Source organism: Podarcis melisellensis (genome assembly GCF_964234715.1).
Source record: "Podarcis melisellensis genome assembly, chromosome: 3".
NCBI classification, from domain to species: domain Eukaryota; kingdom Metazoa; phylum Chordata; class Lepidosauria; order Squamata; family Lacertidae; genus Podarcis; species Podarcis melisellensis.
Window position 1 is genome coordinate 68,772,029 of NC_138530.1, and position 25,179 is coordinate 68,797,207.

A 25,179-nucleotide genomic window follows, 5' to 3' on the forward strand; every position below is an offset into this window, starting at 1 on the left:
CACCACTTCCTGCTCCAGCGCCCTTCACAAGAATGGCTACTTTGACACTGGACAGTAATTATTCAATATGATGGATCCAGATCAGTTTCTTTAAAGGGAGTTGAAAAACTGCCTCTCCTTTAGGGTGGCTGGAACCACACCTTCCTTCAGTATGGCACCAAGAACCATGGAGATCCAGATTGATAATCCATAAGTGGCTGCTTTTGATAGTCAGGAAGGAAAAGGAATCCAAGGGCTGGTGAGAAGCTAAGAAGTCTCCCACCTCACCCCAAACTACATCTGTCAGACACTAGAAATCAGCTAAAATAAATGTATGTGGAACGGTTGCTGTATCTGTATATTTTCCTCTGTGTGAAGAAAAACACCAGATTTTGAACAATAACAACAACATCATAAATGGCCCATGGGGAACGGATGAAATATCTCCCTCTTCCTCCACTCCATGGCACTTATGGCTGCATTTCAGCAAATAAAATAAAAACAGATAGTGGGAGGTTGCCCCTCTATCTCCTCCATCTCAATAACTTTGGCCATCATTAAGAGTGCAATGGGTGAACTGGCCCCCTATGATTTTTGGTCACACTTTAAGATACAAATGTACTCAGCATTAAATCATCAGACACCCATTTCTTACTTTTTTCATTCCTTTTTTCCCTGCTAACTGCAAGATAAAGTCTAAATGAAAACTTACCCTAAGGCGTGTTCACATAAAAGCCTGCAGTAGTCACTGTGAGAACTGGTAATCAATAGCAGAATCTTTCCACTGTCCTTGAGTCTTCTCAGCCACTTTTTAACAGGATCAGGACAGCATTGTATGTATTTTCCTGGATTGCGTTTTACTTCTGGAAAGTATGTCCCGCCATTTTCTGAAAATTAGAGGATAAGATTATGCAGCGTATTGAACACCCATGTGTCATCTGTGTGCGCACTTGCACACGATTTTTAAGACCCTGCTCAACAGCTCTTCTCTGCCCCCACAACTGCTTAGAAAAAATAAGTTATGCGATTCCATCAGGGCAGATGATAAGACAGAGGTGTACAAATTTATTGCTGGGCACACGGAATCCCATATTTAAACACTCGTGTGGATTTTGATCTATGAAAAGAAATGTTATGAAATAAGGAGGAAAGAGAAATTTCAATGTATGGTTTACTTTGGTAATAATAACTTTACCACCAGACAGAAAAACTATTATATCTAAACATGCTTGATCTTCAAGAACACATTCATAATGCCATCAAAATTCTTAGCAGATTTCCACATTTTTTAGAAAATTGCATTAGGTACATACTTCAAGGAACCTAAAATTACCGAGAAAATGTGAAATGCAATGCTTCTTCATAACAGAAACTCTGAATGTGTCACAAATTATTGCCACAGCCCCACAAAGCTAAACAGCATGACTATTACCCACCACGACACATACAGAATTAACAGAAGGGAACCATTGCCTACCTCTTCCTCGAAAGAGAGAACACCAAGTGTATTCGCTGTGCTTAAGGTAGTTCTGCAGCAGTCTTCCCTGACCTTGTAACCTTCCAGATATCATGGACTACAACTCCCAACATCCCTAACCATTGGCTGCGCTGGCTAGGAAAGATGGGAATTGGAATCCAGGAGCATCTGGGGGGTGCCATGTTGAAAGAGACTGTTCCACACAACCAGAAAGCTGAACCAAGGCACCAAGGCACAGCCAAAATTGGGAAACGAACTTCAGGCTGCAACAGAAGCCAGCACTTCAGCACACAGGAAGCAAAACCACAAGCGGGGTGGAATGTTGGACTGCGGGAGTTCCATTGGCCCAATTATATACTTGCATCAGACTCTGGCAGAATTCCCAGTGGCTGCCAGGCTCATGCACCTCTGCTAATAGCATGCAAGCTGGATTTGGCAGCATTTCTATATGCATTTCCCTCTCTTGCTCAATACTGTTGGTCAGCTTCACTGAATGGTTTAATAAATCCTAGACATTACTTCTCCTTGTGGAATGTGCACAGTGCCTTCCTCAGATCAAAACACAAGCAAAAATTTAAACCTCTTGGCCTTCAACTATTTCATGAGGAGGAGCAGGGTATATTTGAAATGGCAATATCTGTAGGGAATGAAATAGTCTCAGCAGTTGGTTCAAATCCAGTTGCTACAAAAGAGGACTTGGAAGGGAGCCAGTGTACAACCACTGATTTCAATGGAATAAAACAGCTTAAACTCAAAGTGCTCTGGGTTTTCACCAGCTTAAGGATCCAGCTTCCAAAGCAATAAGTAGAATATGTTAGAAATGCTGCAAATGTAGCATACAGGAATAGATGTCTATATGCAAAGGTAAATCATTCTAGTTTAAACAAGAGTAGTTTCTGTTAAGTTGGTACAGTCATACCTTGGAAGTCGAACGGAATCCGTTCCAGAAGCCCATTCGACTCCCAAAATGTTTGGAAATCAAAGTGTGGCTTCTGATTGGCTGAAGTAAGCTCCTGCAGCCAATCGGAAGCCATGAAAGCCCTGTCGGATGTTTAGCTTTCAAAAATAGTTTGCAACCTGGAACAGTCACTTCTGGGTATGTGATGTTCGGGAGCTAAAACGTTTGAGAACTAAGCTGTTTGAAACCAAGGTACAACTATATATGAAAAAAAGAAAACTAGCAGATCTTGGACACCAACAAAGTCCTTTGGGCTGGTCCTATCTGTAGAGTTTGATAATTTCTTATTAATAAATTACTGAGATGGAGTGTGTGTGTGTGTGTGTGTGTGTGTGTGAGAGAGAGAGAGAGAGAGAGAGAGAGAGAGAGAGAGAGAGAGATCAATTATCAAAAATAGCAATGAAATGGTAAATATACATCTGGACTGTACCACACCAGATTGTAAGACATTCACAATTCCCATCTCACATAGAAAAATTGATGTCATGCATAAATGTCCTAGCCATACTTGTCTAGTCTTCTCCCTAACATGACATTTTTCTGAGTGTAAAAAATATATTTTTTTTCCTGTAAGGGGTATAAGCTTTCATCAGTCAACCCCCCCTCATGCAGTTTGAAATGGAGAGACACAGGCTTTCCACTTCATCTATAGTTTGAGAGAACTAATCCTGTGTAACCCTCATTGTTTCTGCTACTACAGAAAGCATAATACACTGTTATCTGGGAATGCGATTACACTGAAGCGATCTGTGTTATAAATCTCTCCAAGGTTTATTTTGAGAAACTGCCAGAATCTATATTTACCAGAGTATGCCCCTATGGTTTTTAACTCCTCTTAGGATCAACATATTTGGGTTTGGGGTTTGTTTTTTCCAGCAGACTCAGAAGATGAAGTAACACAGTTTTGCTGAGATTGTATTTTTTCATTTTTCCTTAATTGCTCTTCTTAAAACTCAATGCACTAAAGCCTAGAAAATGAACATAGGCATACAATAATGATTCTATTGTTCAAGCTAAACAGACTTGGCCTGGCAAACTGCTCAGAACCCTTCTCTGATCTCTTCATAGAAACAGTGGGGTATAAGTGTGCAATAAATACAGTAAAAATAAAAAGAGAGAGCAAACAAGCAGTGATTTGTAAAGGAGAAGGCTAAGCTGATGTAGTTAATTAGTTGCATGTGGCCTGGCTGGCAGCAGAATCTGGTGTGAGCACTGAGTTTCCCTTGCAGATCACTTCCTCATAAACTTCAAGTGATTGAACTGCTTTGTGTGTGAAAGAAAAAAAAAGCTGTCTTCTTCAGAGAAAGACCCACTCATTCAGGACTTCCGCATGCACACTTGAAGGTTTCAGTCTGTGAAGTGATTTGTTAATTTTTAAAATAAATCCCTCAGAGCAGACCTATTGAAACTAGTCATATCCATTAAATTCAACGGGTCTACTCACGCTGGAACTTTGTTGGCTATAACACAATGATGTTAAGGCCAACCTATATGTTGACAACCACTGTCAAGAGGTGCTGCATGGCCACTTCATGTTACGTGTAACTTATTTCCTCCCTTTCTCCTCATATTACGTCTTTATAGAAAGTTTTTAGCACATTCTTATGATGATTATGCTGTAAATCTGATTCCCATGAAGCCCACAGATGATTCCCATTTACTAAAGCAGGATTCTTTCTTGTATCACTCAAATCCCTTTGGAAATGTTTACCTCATGTCTGAAGGCATCAGCATTCATGCATCCCAAGAGCCTGGCCATACCCACAGAAGGAGGCAGCAGCAGCAATACACAATAAAAAGCTGAGAGCTCTAGGCGGCATTGGCCGCAACAGCCATTACCATTGCCAAGAGCTCTGCCACAGGAAATATGGACCATCTGGCTTCAAAACCGGGCACTGTAACAATTGTGGCAGGAATGAGTAACCACTTGAAACTGCTAGAGCTGCTGGGTACAGAGGTGTCCCAAAGGTTTCCTCCATCTCTGGCATCCCAGTGCTGTTCTATTTTTTATATTTATAGCTCGTACGAAGTGGTATTCTATGCATTCTATTCATAAAACCTTTCAAAAGAAATACAAAAAAATCTCTGTGTATTCATTTCACTAGGTCAATATCTCTGCTTTTTATAGTTTCTAGTAGTTAAGATGGGCGAAATGAAGAAAAAAGGGCCATGTTGACACTTCACAACTGACAAAACAAGTTGTAAAAATACTATATTCAGGTAGCGCAAGATTCCCATATTACTCTATGCGGTGATACTGTCTTTAACCAAGCAGGGCTTAAACAACATGCTCAGAGGGCTCATGACATATTGTGATACCAACTCCCTCAAAATCAATTTTGCCAAAACCAAAATTCTTACTTTTGGCACGAAAATTCGGAAGCAATTTTGGAATTTCGAGGGCCACTCTATTGAATATTGTTCAGCATTCAAGTATTTGGGTATCACTTTTCAGCATGGGCTTAGCTGGTCAGCTCACCTAAATATGACCATCCTGGCTGCCCGTAGAACCATCAAAGCCTTGGAGAAATTCTTCTATGCAAAAGGCGGCCAGTTGGTACCACCAATCAGAAAAGCATTTATCAGCAAAGTCCTCCCGATGTTACTGTATGGGGTTGAAATCTGGGGGTGGAATTTAAAAACACTACAACGGCTCGAGATTCTACAAAACACTTTTGCACGGAAGTTACTGGGTCTCCCCAAGGGCTCGGTTGCTGCACAGTTAAGAATAGAACTGGGCCTCCCCTCCATTGTTGCGAGAGCCCACATTAGAATTATCAGTTTTTATTGTCAATTAATCAAAGCCCCAGATTCCCTACTAGCCAGGCAAGCCTTTTTAATTTGTTCTCATACTAACAAATGGTCCCAGGCCATGGAGACTATCACCGCACGCTACTCCCTCCCAGATCTTGACACGCTGTCATCTTGGGACCAACATAAAATCCGGGCCTGGATTCTTACAAGAGACGAGGCCATGGACCAGGCACAGTCCACCACAGCTCGCCTCTCCATGTGGCTCCCTAAAGTGAAATTGGTAAGATCACTTGCCAACTACTTGATAGACCTGACGGAGCCCAATTTGAGAAGAGCATTTACCATGGCCCGTTTCCATTCTATACCCACGGCCTTCTTGCAGGGGATTTATTCTAAGACCCCTATTACTCAGCGTTTATGTCCATGCACAATGAATGAAGTAGAGGACTTCATACATTTCTTTTTCTACTGCCCTATTTATGAGCTAATAAGAACTAAGCTCCTCCTCTTGATCCCATCCACCATCACATCTAAGGAAGACTGTTTGAAATCGCTTCTTGTGGACGCTAATCCCCAAATTTCACGTGGGGTGGCAATCTTTATAGTGCAGGCTTTGAAACTCAGGGCTACCCTGACTGGGTAGTGTGTCCTAGACCTGGACCTGTTTTAATCCTTTTTATTGCCTTTTTTAACTTAATGTGCCGAGCCTATTCTGGGGCCATTGTATGCTTTGTATACGTCCGCATTTTGGATTCCCGGCGCCGGCAACTGAATCTTTCCATTGTTGTCTTGGGGTAGTTTGAATGTCATGACGCCAGTGTTGTCGCTTTGAGTCTTGTTTGGTTGCTTGTCTCTAGCATTTTATTTTATTTTATTTTGTCTTATCCTGCTATGGCTGTATGCTGATGCAATAAAGGTTTGTTGTTGTATATTCAGGTAGGTAGGCATGTTGGTCTAACGCAGTCGAAACATATATATGTATGTCTAGCAGCACCTTAGATACCAACTAAGTTTGTTCTTGGTATAAGCTTTCATGTGCATGCACACTTCTTCAGATATCTGAAACTGCTCCACCTACTTTTGCCTTTAACCATGTCTGCCTCTGGTTCCCGAAAGGTTCTCCATTAGGGAATGGGTCCCTCAAGCTGAAAAAGGTCCCCCATCCCAGCCTAACAGAACAGAATCCTTTGCCAGTAACGAATTGGTTAATCTGTCAGAAAATAACAAGAAAACACAAGTAGGCTGTCCCAGTTTTCTTGAAGAAATAAATGCACATCACATAGCTCTCCTGTGCATAAACATATGGGCACTTATCATGTCTTATGTGTTTAATGTATTGCTACATAAAACATCTCAGTCCAAATCATAACTGACCTCAGCTCCCAAACAGATGACTTAAATCTACATGATATTTGTTTTAATCTATCTTGTCTATCACAATCAAGGAGGATTAAACCTTTTTTGGTCCATGGGCTGCATTTCCTTTTGAAAACCTTCCAGGAGCCTCTTCCCAATGGTGGGCACAGCAAAGCAAAAAAAGGGGTGGATGAATGGATAGGGTCTTTCCTTTGTAAAGTAGGCTATACTCCAGTCCTGCAGAGATGTCAACACACATACCCCTTTCATCCTTGTGGCCCATGGGAAGCAGGTTGCCGATCCCTGATCCAGGTCAACATAAGGCATTGTCACTGTACGTTGCAACCAGGCAAAAGCACTCAAAGAGGGTTTGGAGCAGGGCCAGTGAAGGGTGTGGCTTGGGGAGGTGAGATGTAGCCTGGCAAGGGAGCCTGGCCTGGTGAGAGCTATAGAGTGGCTATATTTGTTAGCAACATTTTTAATACATTGATAACTTTGCCTAAAGTAAATATCATTAAGCTAAGTCCCAGGGCACAGAAGTCAGCAAGAATTAGCTGTTCGATTATATATCAAAGAATGCACTAACTGCTTGTACGGTTTGGCTGAGGAAAAGGAATTAAAATGAAGAATTCAGACAGATGTTATGCAAATTCCACAAATAGCTGAAATTTTACAGCCAGTGTTTAGTTACTTTTGAGACTGTACTTACACACACCAATACTATACCTAAGCTTTGTTCCTGCAGCTGTATACGTTGTATTCCTTATTACAATAGTTGAAATACAGAATTTTGTTAAAGATTTATTCTAAAGTCAGCAACCACCTTGATCAGTTACAACCTGGCCTCCTAGTCATACTTGGAAATTAAGTGCAGTTTTACCTCTGTGTAATTATATATATAATCACATTCTTATTCCCTCAAAATAATTTAAATTTCTGTCCACTTATCTAAACAGAGCTGTCTAAGGGAAACATATGCATGTTACAATTAACTTCTGCCACGGCTTGTCATCATTGTTATTATATTACTGTTCCACTTAATTTTGCCGATTTTGATCATTTGAAACCTCCCCAGATTTTAGAACACTTGATGTGGAGTGGCAAGATACAGCCTAAGTGGAAAGACTGGTTAAATTTCCAGTGCTAAAGGTATTATCTATATACCTAACTCAGGTTTTATACACAGGCTATTAACTTTTCAAATGAGATCTGTGTTATTGTGAATCTAGGCTATCACATTATTATTTACCTTCTGCAGATTCCTTTTCCATTTCCAGGCATTTGGACTGCTTTAAGATGTAACCCTGCCTTACATTAAATAAGACCTTAACAAATGTGATGTAGTAAGATTTGGGGTTTCATGCTCCTCCTCCCTATTAGTTTACAGTTTATTTTGTCACAATTTGGCAAACCGTGGTGTCTGTAAGCTCTACTTTGCTAACAAACCTGAGCATCAAACCACCATTTGGCACCAAACAAGGATCACATTATGGGGTTGATATTGTTAATTAAACAGAGTTTGCATTCAGACAAAACTTGAATCTATTTGTTTCAGACTGCAAATCGATGCTTCAAATTTTCCTATTTTGGCATGCAGATGAGGGAATGGGAAGGGGTAATACCTGAGCAAAAGATCTGCCACGGCATGTTCTCCTACCAACAAACCATGTGTTGTCTGAATGCAGACTTTCAATCTGCAGGATATTTTTTTAAAGCTGCATGGTATCATTTTAAGATGGGTGGTCTCCCAATAATGTCTAAGACAAGATAAGACAAGACAAATCTTGGTGTTTTTTAGGCAGTACAAAATGAATGGTCAAATATGATTTGAGCATTTTTTGGGTGTATATCAATAGGATGAGCCTGAAACAGATGTAACAATTCAGAAAGGATTATTATTCAACTGCCATAATCCTTTTTTTTAATCCATGACCAATTCAGAGAATGCCACAATTCCATGTCTTTCTTAATGCCATCCATCCATTTTAACAGGTTCTGCTATATTTTGCAGTGATTTTGAGTCCCAAACGGTTCCCATGGGAGGTTAGCCATGAATAATTGAACAGCTGCTTTAAATAAGTGTTTTGAGTTAAGAGAGAATAGTCACTGCTGCAACATAATTAATTTTAAATCCCAGAACTTTACTGTAGGCATCTATCTTCTGCTGGATATGTATGAAAGTGATGGTTTGGCCCCTTACTCCTGAAAATAATAATAATAATAATAATAATAATAATAATAATAATAATAATAATAATAATATTCTAGTTCTTTGATTTTAAGACTGTTTTAAGGGAGCTCGTTGGTTGGAGCTCCCAAACATTGATAGTAAGACCATAGGTTAAAGTATATGCAGACGTTTCCTCTTTCAGTTTGAACAAAAAGGGCTAAGGAACTTATTTCAGCCCAAGGGCTGCATTTTCTTTGGGAGGCTTCATGCCAGCATTGGGCTGGGTCAGAGGCAAGAGTAGCTAGGGCAAAGAATGCTCCAATCCAACCTTCCCCCAAATAGTGGATGGTTTTTGAGAAAGAAAAAGGCACCAGAGCTCCAACAACAGAGGTTGAATCTAGTTGGACCTTAAATATTTCTATGATTAGTTCTAGAGACAGTAGGTTGAATTAAAAGGGGAGTCAAGGACATCTGTGCTAGCACCCCATCTGACCACAAAGTTTGTGGATGTGAAATGGTTAAGTCTTAAGCAGAGAGACATATCAAGTAATGTTGAGCCAGTGGAGTTTACTTGCTTTCCTATCATCAGACAACATTTTCAGATCCATCTAATATTATCCAAATTGCCCTAGCTGATATAATTCATGATTGGTAAGCAACAACTTAAAACTAAATTTTCAGTATTAAAAGATCCTGAGCATCTTTCACCAATAACACACTTGCAGCACTGTTGGCAAGAACAATTACATATCTAAATGAGAAACTGTGATCACAATTTCTATGATATTCTTTTCATCAGGAAAGCAACTGTGGATATGCAGCTTCTGCATCCTGCTGAAACATTTGAGAATGAGCTGTGGGAGCCTTAGAGACCTCATTTTGGTCACATTTTCAGATTGCTACCACTTTCTTCCCCTGCCAGGTCTTCTGGCCTTTAAAAGCTACATTGTAGGTTTCAACAACTGAACTTTTCTTTCAGACTTGGACAAGTGGTGGTGAAACAGTCTCAATCTTTTGATTTTTTGCCTATCATGTATCTGTTTATGACATGGGACCCTGGCAAGAAATAAACTGGCAACCTAATTTGGAGGTGGGAGAAAGGAATAGCTAAGAATCCTCAGAAAACCAGTAAATTTCTTTCAAAGTCATAACCCTTTTGCTAAACTATGTTGTCACTGCCACCTAGTGACACTGCACTAAATTCACCAAATATTTTGTCACATACTTCAGACAGGTGGCTAATAGCACCAATAAATCATCACTGAAGGCTATAAGCAGACTTGCAGCTGAATTTCCATGCTACTGGGAACACTGCACTTTTTCAATATGTTCACCTTGCCACGCAGCCTGGGGCCCAAATATCTGCAGAAGGGATGCCTCATCCAATACCAGTCAACTCTATCCTTAAGATGGGCAGCAATCTGTCTGCATTCCCTGCCAGGATTTGGAGTGAGGGGACACAAACTGTAGGGCTCCGACTGTGGAATGATCTGACCTTGGAGGTGTCTTTGTCCCTTGCATTGTAGGGCTTCAGATGTCAACTGAAAACAGACTGCTTTTGCAGTCTGATTAATAAGAGGTGTATGCTTTTATCAGCAATGTATGTATTTCTGTTTCAGGTGTTCAGGAAAGCCCTGAAGGCCCGCTTCTTTTAGTCTCTTTTTCCTGCGTTCCGCTAATGCTTTCGTTGGTTTATTTTAGTCTTTGCAGTTGAACTGTATTTCATTTTACTAGCATGCCATCTTGGGAGGATTTCCCGCATTAAAAGTAGCAATATTTTGAATAAATAAAAGAAAAGAAACAAGTTTGATTTGGGAAAAGAAATATGCATGCCTAGATATATTAAAAGGTGGCATTTTCCCCACTTGTGGCAAAATAACTATATGATATGAGACTCTCCTTAGCTAAGTAGGGCCTAGATTACTGGGATGTCTAAAGTCTCTATATTTCTTCTATGCAATAGCCCAGGAATGATGTGTTCAATATGTATTTATCATGGAGGAAATATATTCATCTTTCACAAAATTAGTAATTATTATTTGACAAAACAGCAATGTAAAACTGAGACGTCACCGTTACAACTTTTACCAGATCTTGTGCTAAATACAGATGCTTACCTAAAGTAACTTTCCCTCCCTGAGAACCATTTTCTTAATATGCATTTTCAAGAATAACAACTGTTGACTGGAAAGTTCACTTTGGAAGAGGACCAAATACTGTTAAGCGCCAATCTGGATGGAAAACAGCAGCAATCTGGAATAGAGCTTCAGTACTTTGTTGTTTTTAACTTAAATCATATCTCAGAGGTTTCCACCTTAAAATTTTTGTTTTGCTTGATTTAAGTGACCTTTATAAGAAAACCTGAAAGTTTGTTGTCTTCTCTCGATCTTTCTTAGACCACAAACAAAAACCTATAATCCAAATTTGAGCAAATAAGCTTCAAGAAAAAGGAATTCCCCCTGTAAATTCCTGCACTCTGCGCTCCTTAGAAGCCATTCCAGACCTTTGGAAATAGTCCTTCCCACTGGATAGCAGCCAGGGCCACTCAAGAAGATTCTTTCCAGCAGGAGGGGCTACCCTGCTCTCCAGGACCAGACTGGAAAAGCAAAGGCAACCCCTCTGTCCCAAAGCCAGGCAGACAGCCATCCTCTTTGAAAACATAAAACTAGTGCAATGGATGCTGTATCGAAAAAGGGCAAATGAATGGCAGTTTTCCAGTTTTCTGCACAGAAACAGGCAGCAGTGGTGAAAATAGGGCAGGAGGGAACAATCCCAGCAATCACTGCCCTCCTGCACCACACATGGGGCAAGGCAGAAGTCTAAGGAAAATACTGTGTTCAACAGAAACCCAGGGAATGGGTGGAATGCCCTCCAGGAGATATAGAGAACAGGTATTCATGGTAATAAATCTGGAAGGTGTTCCAGGACATCAGAATATGAAAAAACAGTATCATCCCAAGCTGCGCCAGGATCTGATCAGTGTGTATTATCTCTGCAGTATACATCTCTCAAAGCAAAAGTCATGATTTTGAAGAGTTCAGTGAAAAGCCCTGTGGGACTGCCAGCACACAAGGCTGGTCTGGGAGGTTGCTATAGCCCAGGCACCCCCCAACCTGTGTCCCTCCAGATGTTTTGGCCTACAACTCCCATGATCCCTAGCTAACAGGACCAGTGGTCAGGGATGATGGGAATTGTAGTCCCAAAACATCTGGAGGGCCAAAAGTTGGGGATGCCTGCTATAGCCCCACTCTCGGGATATTATCCTATTGATTGGTTCTGTCTGCCCTACAGGGATGGGGCTACTTTTGAAATTCTGGAACACTGTCCAGAAAACAGACTGCATTCTATTTAAACAGGACTTTATTTCTACCTTCAATTCTACCTTTTAAAAAATAATGATGTTTTAAATTATGTAGCAATGTGGTCAGAAAGGAATGGCAGTGCAGAAGCAGGGTTGTACTACACAACATGAACCTGATTTTCCGTATTATTTTTTACAACTTGTCAAGATAACATAAAAAAGTATCTGAAATTCATATTAATAAGAAAGGGAATATAAACTTTGGCAGGAACCCTTTTCAGAAACACAGAAAACAGATGTAATGCTCAAAACGTTACACTCCTAATGCAAGCCATACTATACATCTTTATGTATAACTAACCCAGGCAGGATAAAAACGCTGCTCCACATAGCTGTAATTGCTCCCTTTTCAATGTACCTTCAAGCAAACAACATGTAAACATATTATAAGAATAATTAGCTGTATGTGTTAGACCTCTGAATTCAAGGGGGGATGCACATTTACTGAGGAGTAAGTCCAACTGAACTCAAATGGAACTTACATCTGAGTAAACATATATAGCAGGAATATGCAACCTGTGGCTCTCCAGATGTTGTTAGATGAATAATCTCTACCTATTGGCTGCAGCTACTGAGAGATGGGAGGTCATAGCTTCCCAGTTCTGGTATATAGGGTTACATTGCATGTATTTCTTGAGATTAATCATCTCTGTTCACTCTACTAGCAATTTTGTGTGGCTCCATGCTTTTCGTTTCCAAAGCAAAATGCACCAACCAAAAACAAGTTAGTGGGTTATTTTTAACATGCTTGAATACAAAGAAGCATATTAGTTTGTAAATTAAAAAAGAAGAAAAACAATTGCAAAATGGCTGTAGGGCAGCAAAGTGCAAAAGAGGACATGGTTCCTGAATCTTTTATCACTGTGTAGAAGAGGGAATTTCAGCATGTTTAGCTTGTCATATAATGGTCATAACCATTCAAGGTGCAGAAGCCCTGTTCCCTTTTGCCTCAGGCCTCCCTAAAATTTGCCTGGCATGGGCCTAGGCTCAGTGATATTGAGGGCAGCTGAGCAGTGGAATGCTCTCATGCCCCTACCAGATGGTAGGAAAACACATGGAAGAGAAAGAACTTAAAGATGAGCTAGAAATCATTCAAAGTTCTACCCTCAACATGAACTTAATTCAAGTTTAGTTCACCCAGCAGTTATGGAGACCACTTTTAGATGTAGCTTAGATATTTTTGAACTAATTCAGTGAGCTTATCCAATCCCCATAAGTGGGGTATTGCTGAGGCCCTCCTTGCAGTCAGACATATGGCTGAAAGAGAAGAGGGACTTTTCGATTATGGTGTTCAGTGCTCTGAGAGGAGATTTTGGTCCCCTCATTGCCCACATTTTAAAGTGTGAATTGAAGCTTGAGCCTGGTCAAGTGGTTGTTGTTGTTGTTTTACAGATCTTCTCTTTGTCCCGTCCCCCCGGAACTATTTTTAAATAGTTTTGTTCTATTGTATTTTGGATTGTTGGCTTTAGCTTAGGAAAGTGGAATAGCAGTTTTGGAGCAAATGAAGACCCCCCCCCAATAATAACCCTAATATGCATAGGCCTCATCTGTACACAGATTGTCTTAAACCATGGTTTAATCATTAATGCACCTCTTGCTTGGTTTATTTCCGATTTACAGCTTGTTACATGTTTGAAACAAACCATGCTCTGTGTTCAGAGAGGGGTCCTAAATTCATGCATTAGAGTTATTATTCATGAACCTTGTTGGGTATTAGTGACTATAATCTGAAGCTGTGGCTAACGAAAATGCTTTTAGTAACTCACGCATATCTTATTTTAGACTGGTTTTGTCTAGGCTAGAAGATATTTATAAATTATCAAGCCTATATTTTACTTTTCTTGATTTGTTTTAGAAGCTGTGCAATTTTAACATTTTGACACAAGCACAGAACCAGATGCATCACCTAACCACAGAATTGTTTTCAGCTCAGGTTGTGTTTCATTTCCATGTAAAATATATTCATTTAACAACCCTTTTTTAAGGTGGTTGTAAATGACTTGCAGCCTGCTTAAAAGCCTAAAAAGAACCACCAGGGGGAGCAAGATGCATTGTACATCCAGGCTCAAAGACCAATACGTACAAAATTAAGCATGAGTACCGCATTGATAACTTTTCCTACAATCTTCTACTGCTATTCACTTGAGACGGTATGCCGTACTGGAATTTCCTTTCTGCTTTTTACAGAGGAAGGTTTTTATCTCATCAACTGTGCAATCCTGCATACTGTTTATGAGAACACGTAACCAAGAAAAAGTTATGGGATGTGGCGATATCTTGATCATCTGAAGCATGGGCACAATCAATTCTCTTCACTGCACAAGGCAACAGGTGTGGGGTGCCTCTTCTGTAAAATCAAATTGTCCTTTATTCTTTATTCTGATTCTAGAAATGGTAAATAAAAAAGTGTAATCAACATTTTCCGGTGGACTCTCTCCCCCATTGTTGAAAAAGAGGGACGTAGCCACACTGTCAGACACTTTTATACCACTGCAGAAATACAGAAGGCTGAAAATGCTATTGGAATACACATAAATTATGGTTCAGAGAACTAGTGATGGAATTCAGGGTTATGCTATGCTTAACATGAGCACAAGCATTGTAGCTTGTCAGATCAAACAATGCTCACCACATGCTGTTCTGGGGATTCTTCTAACCCTCCAGAGATAAGGGGGTGGGCAGGGGGAGAAGGGGGGTAAGTCCTGTTGTGCAAGAGAAAGCACTGGGTTTAGGGACTCATTAGGTGAATCCTACCCTATATTTTGTTGTAATTTAATATGAAAGAATAAAGTTGGCATCACAAGCATTCTTTTTATTGGTGTTGTCTTTATTTAGATTTGGAGAAAACACGAGTTTCAAGCCAAGATTAAACCCCCGAGTCTCAAATAACCCACTGCAGAAGCCAGATTTTTATGTGCCATGTCCAATTTAAATACTTTCTTACATCACTGAAAAATTCCTGGTTATGAATAATGAGGGCATTTAATTACTCTCAGTAGGACATCTGGTCTCATTAGTACAAATTCAGTATAAACCATGTAGAATTATAATAGCATTTTGTATCTCGTGTCATTCATGTTTCCAGAGGTTTTTTTAATTGATTGTGGAACTCTGGTGCCGAAATAAATGTTGAATGGCAGGACCACTGAACTAAGACAAGTTTGTGACTGCAAGCTGTGCTTTGGGGAGGTGCACCGTGCAGTAGGGAAGCCTTCTTCAACCTTGGGGAGCCAGACTATAGTGGTGGATTACCCCCTTCCCCAGCCCTTAGCTTTCGGCCGCCATCCTCAGCAGCAACAGCACACATGTGTGCCTGGGCGTTTAGGAATTTCCCTGGCCGGCAGGGCAAGGCTGCCCACCAAGAAAGTAAATTTAAATTGTGGGATTATATGATGGTGTGTGCGAATGGTTAGCCACATAAGAGGGAAATAAAGAATGAAGGGGATTTGAGAAGGTAGAAACATGGTGTCTGTTTTTGGTAAAGACACAAATGAGTCAGCTAGGGCGGAAAGGGAGGAAGACAGAGGGAGTATAAAAATGGAAGCATATGTAGTCAGTTCGGCTGCATATAATAAGGCTTAGATTCAAGCTGTTTTCAGCAGGGATGCGGGAGAAATTCAGTTCAGTTCACATTTAAAGGCGAACTTACTTAATTTGTACTTTCTGAAACAATATGTGAACTTCAAAATTAGCGCTTGACTTCTCTTAATTTTGCAGTACATTTCTTCAGCCAAGTAACATGCACCAAAATGCGTTTACTAGGGTAAAATGTGCATAAAACATACATTTTTTTTAAAAAAAAATAGCTTACAAAACATTATTATGCTACAGAGAATTGGTTGCAAAAAATGTGTATGTAAAGCAAATTTGTATAACTGATGTGTACATTAAAAGAAATTTGCACTAATATGCTGGTGAATTTACATGAGAACTTTCAAGGATCCATGGTAAAGAAAGGAAGAATTGCCCACATGCTAATGTCGCTTCATGACAATGCAATGATACTGCATGCCCAGCTATGAGGCAATCAGAATGAGAGCAATGGTTGTCCTCAGCCTAGAGCAGGGCGGTCCAACTTTTTGTACCACAAGAGTACTCCGACACGGAACTCGTGGGCTGCACACTGCCTTGTTGTGTTGAGGGGGGGACATGAAAAACTGATCCCCCCAAGCCCTTCCACTGCCTTCCCAAAGCTAGCTAAGTGAGGAGCCAGGCTTTAGGAAAGAGACGGACGGCTCTGACGGGGTTCTAGAGCCTTCCCATCTCCTTACCAAAGCTGGGAAAATGCTAACAAGGCTTTGAGAATGAGGTAGGGCAACTCTAGGATCCTCTCAGAGTCCTCATTGAAAATGTATTGCCAGCCAAGATACTGAGGAGATTTCACTCCTCCCATACCCAAGAATCTCCTGAGGTCTCTGCTGACTCTACAGAGAGGAGGAGCAATGTACTGCTCTCTACTTAATTAGTCAAGTGAGTGAGTCTTTGAGTGTGAGAGAGAGAGAGTCAGTCAGTGTGTCGGAGAGTGAGTGCAAGAGATAGTATTTAGAGATAAGATTGCTGCTAAGAGGAGCTGCAGGCACTCAGAGTAGCATTGATGTATGCTCAGAATATTTAGCTCTGTATATAGTTTGTATTATAGCTGTAGTTATAGAATAAAAGAAGATACTTTACAGAGCTGCCCTCCGAGTGGTTTATACTCTGCAAGACTCTGCAAAACGCTGCTGTGCAACGATTGCATTATTGAGACAGTGAATCCGGTGCTCTCAGCTCCAAGCTGTGAGTCCACAGCACTGTGACCAGTTCCTGTGGGAAAGGAGGTCTCTGGCAGTGCTACCCAGCTCGCCTAGCCCAGTCGGGGCTGTAGTGCATGAGTCCAGTTGGTACACTGACTCAAGGGCGATGCTGACAGATACAGACTAATGCATTAAGATTGTGGTGCTTCTTTTAATGTTGACAGATGAACTTTTGAAGTGACACCTGCATTTATGCACAAATGAAGAAGTGACTGCAATCACTGAGCTGGTGATGCTTCTTTAGTAATATCTGTAGCCACTGTAGTTGTCATTTGGGAAATCGCCCTAAGAATAGAGAGGCAGGCATAAAATGTTCTATACTGAACTGCTGATCTACAGAGCAGCAAAGTACATTTAATCCATGTGCTATTTCAGAGCATAATACAGCAAGGAATCTTGTTCTAAACCAAACATTTAGGCCTATATTCAGTAAAAGTATTGTTTTGGTTTCAGCATGGTAGAAGGTGTAGAAGAGACCACATGAGGGGAAATATATTTTGACTGAAGGTTAAGAGAAATCTTGTGTTACCAGTGTTAAGTAAGTATATTACACTGGAAAAGGAGTGTATTTAATTTGAAAGAACTGACTACAGGAAATAATCTTCTATAGGAACATTAAAAATAATAATCTTAAAACTCATTTTCCTGGAATGCAAGCAATTTGAGTTATATATTTTGAAAGTAAAAGTAGGAGTCAGAGTTACAGTTTTCTGCAATAGAAATTATTATTAAGGAACAATTTACTTAATCTAGGAAATGAAAGAAACCAAAAGACTGTTGTGTATAGCTTCTGGGTATTATTCTAAATCTTTAAAACACATTAACATAACAAGGTTCAGATGTTTAATAACCACTGGCTTCAGTTTCTATGCAAGGGAGTGGAATATATCAAAATAAATTGTAGAACAATCAATTGTCATCACCTTTGGTGACCAAAGTATATTGGGAAATATTTCAGGGTGCACAATCCTAATTCTTGCAAATACCTGGCAAATGAGTGGGGTTCAAAGTTCCCCTAGAATGCTGAAGGAACCTCTGGACATACATGGAAAGGGTGCTGGTATTACAGATCTGGAAGGTGCCCCACAATTCAAGAGTGGCAGGGGGTATGGGAGAAGGGACTATGGTGAGAGTGAAGAACCTGAAAAATTATTGTTGTACATAGCTGGGGGTGGGAAGCAGCCTTTATTCAATCAAAAACTCTTCACATTTTCACGCTGAACTTGCTGTACACAGATAAAACTGCCCATTCACTTATAATGTGGAATGCCTTTTTTCACGCACAGGAGCTGTCTATCTGAATAAGAAGTAAAGCATGTAACTAAGTATTTGAGAGTTCTTGCTATGACAATCCTGCAATATCCAAATACTGTACCCTTTTGCAACTTTAAATATGACAGAACTAACTGTGATCTATCTGAGCAAAATGTGCACTTCAGTTAGACATACTTAATAAGACCAATGGAAAAGAAAAAGTAAGGGGTGGCAAGTGGGTTGGGGGATAAATCTGAAATCGGTTTCTCTCACCAATACCTTTGACTGCTGTTCGATTCCGTTTGATTAACAGTTCTGTGGAATTCAAAGGAGTGCATACTGTGGCAGATAGATATCCCACGATCTATTCTGTACTTTTCTTTTCAGTTTGTCATAGTTTATTTCCACTACAGTCTAAAAATTTAGTTATGGTTGCATTTGGCCAGAGATTTTGAAAAGCAGCTATTCGTCCTGAGTGCCCAGCTTGGAATGCCTCAAATCCACTTAAAATCAAATTGTCTGTAGTTACGGTAATCTGACAGGAAAATGCATTAGTCAGCCAGTAGTCAGAGAAACAGAGGGGGGTGTATTTCAAAAGGCAATAGAGTCTAAAGGACATATTTAAAGGAAGTTTTGATATAAAAGTCTAATATAACTGGTGACAGTCATCAACCATTCTAACTGACAAGTGTTTCACATAAAAAGGAAATGCCAATTGCCTGTAGCTTTAATGCGTATGTCTTTAATGTTGTGTTAAGTATAGAGTGGCTATGCATTCTACTTTACAAGCAACAGGTCTCTATTGGAAGGCATCCTGTGTAGGGCTATCCAGCCCAATCTAGTTTTAAAGATAAAGAATCACAATAAGAGAAGGGTTTTTGAAGTTGCTGTCAACAGTTAGCACCTGGGCATCAAACTGAGCATCAAACACACCACTTCTTAGTCTTCCCCACAATAATTTTTTAAAATTTAAATTGTAGCAATTAGTTCTACATTTGTAGCTATATATAAAATTAGCATGTGCAAATTTTATTGAAATATGTGGCCTCTTTTCTCCACTTTTTTATTTTTGGGTGATGTGTAAGTGACCACACTATAGATGGGCTAATGATCATTACTGCTCTTAAAGGAAAGGAAGCTAGAGATCTATGAACAAAATTTTAATATAGCATTTCAAGCAGGGAGAAACATGGTGTCTCCATGTGACCAGCATGCTTTGCAGGGATTTGGAAATGATGAATTAGAAAGACCTACCCACACAAAAGCATTACGTAGTTGTGCATATGAGTCGCCATTAGCAGCCTTGGTGACAAGTAGAAATGTCCTTTTAGAAACCACAGGTGTGTCACGAGGGTCGACAGGCAGGTTGGAAACTAGGTAGCTATTTATCTCCAAAAATAACTGTTCATCCCTGGCAGGTGGCCTATCTGCAAGCCTGTATTTAAGAAGCTCTCATATTGCAACAGGACAGCTTTTGGACATGTAAGCTAAGCCCAACATCCAGATAAACATGAAATTTGATTCTGTACTGGCTCCTTACTGTTTTTGCAGTAAGCGGTGGTTGTGGCCCAACACACCACCCTCCGACTCAGCCGGCACGAAGGCTCACGGGTTCCCGCCAAAGCCACTATTCAAACGAGCCTATCTGTGGCTGCCTGTGGGCATGGCTTGGGGAGCAGACCTGGCTGAAGCAGGCTTCACTCAGGTCTGCTCCCCAGCTATTCATCCCGGCCAGGTCTGCTCACAGCAGCTCAGTTGACTGGGAGTGCCTCGGGTTACATACACTTCAGGTTACAGACGACGCTAACCCAGAAATAGTACCTCGGGTTAAGAACTTTGCTTCAGGATGAGAGCAGAAATCATGCAGCGGTGGTGCAGTGGCAGCAGGAAGCCCCATTAGCTAAAGTGGTGCTTCAGGTTAAGAACAGTTTCACGTTAAGAACGGACCTCCAGAACGAATTAAGTTCTTAATCCAAGGTACCACTGTAATGGGCTTTGCTGTGATCTTTGATGGTTGCCATATTTGGAACAGGAAGGAATTTTCCCTGCGCTGTAGGTTTCGCCTTCCCCAAACCAGTAGTCACAACTATGGCAGTTTAGGACTTGGATGGAATCCTATAGTCTTTCATCCAATCGGTGTGCTGGTGAAGTGGTTGACTCACCCCTCACCCCCTTTCTCTGTAGCAGCGATAACAGGATACCCTGTTAGAGGGGTCTGGGGAGAAGTCTCTGTCCAAAGAGCCAGTTGCATGGGGCAGTGGGTCATAGAGCTTCTCTAAGTGTTTGGGGGAACCATCTGTGTAAACTTGAGTTTTGCAGTGGACTCACCTTCCCAAATAGACCCTGTCATGCCTCAAACCCCCCACTGGGGGCTAAGAGGGATATACCCCCAATGCCTATGCCAAGGCTTACCTAGATCTGAATATCAATAAAGCTGTGTCCATTTTAAATCCCAGAGTCGCCGTGTCCATTCATTTACCCCACTTTCAGTTTCAGGCACACTGGGGCGGGGGACTCTTGTGGCTGGGCACACAGCTTAAACACAGCATGGGACACTTTTACTGCCACCCCATCTACGTATATAGATGTGATTTACTAGTTAGAGAAGAAAGAGGTTTTGTAGCCATGGTATTCCTATTCCATTGTAAACAGGGATGGCAAAATAAATGGCATATCCTTCTTTAAGTGAAGACAAGGGATCAGATGCAGAAGAATTGCCAGTCCCTTGCCACTCCTCTTACAGAGCCACTGGCTGCTTGGAAGCAGCAGTAACAAAAAAATATTCCCTTCTGGAATTGACTAAGAAGGCAGAGCCATCATTCAGTAGCCAGCGTATGATTCAGCTTAGCTTTACGGGGAAAAAATCTGAAACCTTACAAAAAAAAAAGTCCTTTGGAGAAAACAAAGAACTGCTTCATTTTAGCCTTCCTAATATGCCTCTTGAAAGCCTTTGTGAATCGAGAATATTGAAAGACTAGCTTTGAAAGGAGAAAAGTGGGAATTGATAGGAAGTGTTACTCCCTCTAACAGTGGACATCTTCCACGCAACTTAAAGGTAGGACAAGGCAAAATGCATGAAGGCAGATGCTTATGGTGCACAATCTATCATTAAGAGTAACCTCTTCTTCTTTTAAAAAAAGATTTTTATTTACAAAATTAAGGTAAAATAGATGGTTTTAAGAAAACCAACCCTAGGACAGAGGGAATTATCTATAACAACATACCACAAGCCATGACTGAGATATGCTGCTTTATGATTTTTAGAAAGCCAGGCACCAAATTCGAAAAAGTGCAATGCTGCTGTAAGTAGGAAAAAGTACATTCCATTCCTTAAACAAAAATAATATCCCAGAAGGTCTGCTCACAAGTCTGTTCAATTTGTTTGAAATTTAATAGCTGCACAGTAAAGCTTTCATACTTCATGTAATGTACTTCTTTTTAAAAAATAAATGATGGGGAAGAAAATCTCTGTTCTTATTCACATATGCTTGTGATGCACTGGAATGCATTTCAGGTAAGAATGGGCTGTCTCAGTTACAACTTCACTTCTAAATCCCATTTCTGTTCCTCCAAATGACCTGTGTTATTTGGTAAACAACCTGTACTTCCACAAAAAGGCACTATTCCATCTCTTTATTTAGGTTAATGACCGGTATTAAAGGCACTGGTAAGGACAACACACTATTCAAGGATAGCAACATCACATACAACACCACTGCCCAATGTTCTAAACAAACAAAGTGAAACTGTTTAAACAGTGTCAACTCAATATATTTAAATACTTGGCAATGCCAACATTCTAAATGTATACAACGGAAGCGCTTTTAAAGCGATTCTGCTGCCACTAGTCGCGAACATGAAAAAAATAAATAGGCTGGTTCAGCATGTTTATTATAAGCCTCCTAGTACAATATACCAGACTTTTAATTCCCCATTAAAGGCAAACTATCTGCTTTGAAGTAAAAGCTACTGTTTAATCTTTTTCTCTTTTCAACATTTCTTAAATCCGTCTTGTCTATTTTGTGTTAGAATGTAGCCAAAACAAAGGGGCTGGAGAGGAACTATTTGTAGCTTCAAGGCATTTTCTTTCCTTTACCTTTTTTCTTTTGGTCATGGTCTAGTAGTGAAAACAGCTCACTTCCCCAAAATTAATTTTATACACAGTTAATCACTTTGGGTTGAAGCCTGGGCTGCCTTTGAGTCTCAGACTTTTATCTTGGGTGCTTATCCTTGTATCCAACCATACACTGACTTTTTAAAATCTGAGAATTGCCTCTTGACCAACAAAATAAGATCCCAGGACTACCTTATTAACACTACAAACAACCCTTTTATTATGAGCTATAATGACAACAACCCGTAACATTTCCTAGGAACACAATGTAAGCATTTTTTTTTTTAAAAAAATGGATCTTAGCAGTGACTTTAAAACAAAAAATGCTATCTAAATCACACTCAGAGCAGATCCGCTGGAATTAATGGACTCAAGTTAGAGAACTCAGCTACATTAGCCATGTTACAATGTTATAACTGTGTTGTAAACATGCAACACCAGATGGCACTGTAGAGTACAAAACTTTGTCTCTGTGATTTTACAGTCCGTCCGTCTGTCCCCCCCCCCCTGCTTTTGTTATAATGAATTAATTTATGACTTATTTATAATATGTTTTCCCTGTGTGTAGATTCAACCTCTGAGTAACTTGATCAGATATCACCCAGATTGCTTCAGGAATTCTGCCTGGGGCCAAAACTGGTCTTGCCCCCCCCCCCATTCCTTGAGGGTATCTGTTATTGATGCCCCAACAGGTGTAGTTGTCTGCTATCCTTTTGCTACAACTTTGACATATCCATCAGTCCGCTAAGGGAGTTGTGGGTGGGCTCCGTACTCCCTAATATAGGAGAGGGCCCTTTAAGGGACCTCAGGGGCAGAGGCAGGGAATGTCCCATCTCAAGGAAAGTGACAGTACTTGGTGATAATGGCAGAGAGGTGGCAGTTGACGAAATGCTGTGATCTGTGGATGGCCAGGGAATTCTGGAAACACACAGGCTGCAAGAAATAGGAGCCTCTGAAGCTCTGCCCAAGAAAAGTGGTGGCCATTGTACACCCACTTTTGGTGTCTGACATGTATCTTTGTTTATCTTTGAGACAAGAATAGCTTGTTCCCTTCATGAATTACTATGGGTCTTTACTTGTTCTGATTTGGATGTCTGAGAGGAAGGTTTAGATTGGCGTTCAAAGGATGTTGTATGGAATAATTACAAAGAACAAGGGAATCACGACTTATTAACCTAATAATATTTTACAGTTGTTACTTTCCCAAGTCTAGCTGACCAGTAAAATAATATACAATATAGGCCTACACATATTTCTGTAACAGGTTTGGTAATTTATTTTTGAAAGGTCACTCCCCTCAAAGCTAAACAAGAAAACCTCTTCTTATTAGGGAAATTAATTTTGCAGGCAGAGCTTATATGTTGTAGATTTTTATATATATATCCACAACTGTTTCCCTTGTGACAGCATTTTGTTCACATCATTCTTAACTATCAGTGAAAATTGTGCACAGTTTTGTGTTAAACAGTTATGGAAAAAAAATGTGGGTCATGAGAAAGTCACCTGTGTTATTTCCATCTACTATGAAAATATTGGCAACACTTATATTCATACGTAGATACATAACTATTTTTAAGCTCACAAACTATAAAACCTGGTGATATACCCTAGTGGCATTTCTTTAAATTCACCAGCTTTAAACAGAAGAGCATGTTGTTTTTTCCATCTGACTTTTCATATTAACAGCATTTGTCATCATCTCAAAATTAAACATCACCTTTAAACATACAAGGAAATGTGGTATTTCCCTGTTTATCCAATCCCTGCACTCCCTATACTACCGAGAATAAGCTGCTGTGGTTCAATTTCCTATTCTCTCAGTTCAAGACAACGAGGCTATGGAATTGATCAAATTGCCTGTTTGCCATTCCCCTGCTCCCCAATATTTACTCCTCACTATTTTCAGTAGAGTGTTTTCTCCACCTAATACAGATGCACTTTTTTGAAAAGTGTGAATAAAATCTCTTGGCAAATTGTTTAGGCACCTGGTTTTTTATATTGGCGATGGCAACTTGCAGATAAACTGTTCTTACATGGCATGAGAGGAATTTAAATTACTGTAAATCAACACAACCTGAATTTGGTGGAAGTGATTGATTCCCACCTGAAAATAATGATAGTTCAGAAGTGCCCTGAGGCTCTGTACAGGAAATCAGATCCTCCTCGTCATCCAACAACTTCCAGGAAGTATTGCAAATTTACCAGCAATACTTATTTCCTCAAGCCTATTGCCTGGACCTTGCCTGCCTTAAAAGCAGAACTGGCTGTGTTAACTCACAGGCAAAGATTTCCATTGCATGTTCTTGCAGTGAACACCATCATTGTGGAAGAAGAGATTCCTGTCTTTAAATACACGGTAAAACCACCCCTAGAAACAGGAACGTTTTCAGGTTGGATGGCATCCCTTTACCAGTTGAAAGTCTCCTAGTAAGGAATGTGTGAGTCAGCAATCTCAGGCATCTGCAAACAAGAGTGTACAAAGCCATATACATTTGAATAAAATGAATGGGGGGGGGACAAGCATTACAGCAGCAAGAAAAAGAAAATACAATCATTACATGGAATGTTACTTATTTTGTGCTGGAAAGGTTTAAAACATAAAACCCTCTTGAAGAAAAGGTTAGGCGAAACATGTGTGCTTTAAAATAAAGCACAGATGTAAAAATTATTTGGTCCAAAGGGCTGCTTCAATTTTATTGAAGGGGTTGGGAATGCCTTGTGAATATTGACATTTGAAAAATGAAAGAGCAGGCCCTTGTACGATATACCAAAACACTTATTTTGTCCTGCCAGTTTCAAAAGAGGTGTGCCATGGGCCACAGAAAGCTGGTGTTCAATACAGCTGAGCCCCCTTGAGCATGTGAAACTAGTTGTAGGCGTCTTTGGGTGCCCACCTGCATATTCCTGACATTAAAATGTTAGCTGCTTTCCACAAAACGGCTTCTCCTGTGCTCTTTGCCGCT

General features: G+C 40.3%; 1 protein-coding gene across 1 annotated transcript in view; it reads right to left on the reverse strand.

Annotated features, from left to right (window-relative positions):
- The window catches only part of NT5DC1 (5'-nucleotidase domain containing 1), a 159,447-nt gene that overhangs the window by 91,698 nt on the left and 42,570 nt on the right, over positions 1-25,179 (reverse strand). Inside the window, exon 7 of the mRNA XM_081905692.1 lies at positions 692-866. Within this exon, the coding sequence (XP_081761818.1) occupies positions 692-866 (175 nt within the window). The remainder of the gene's footprint in view (positions 1-691; positions 867-25,179) is intronic.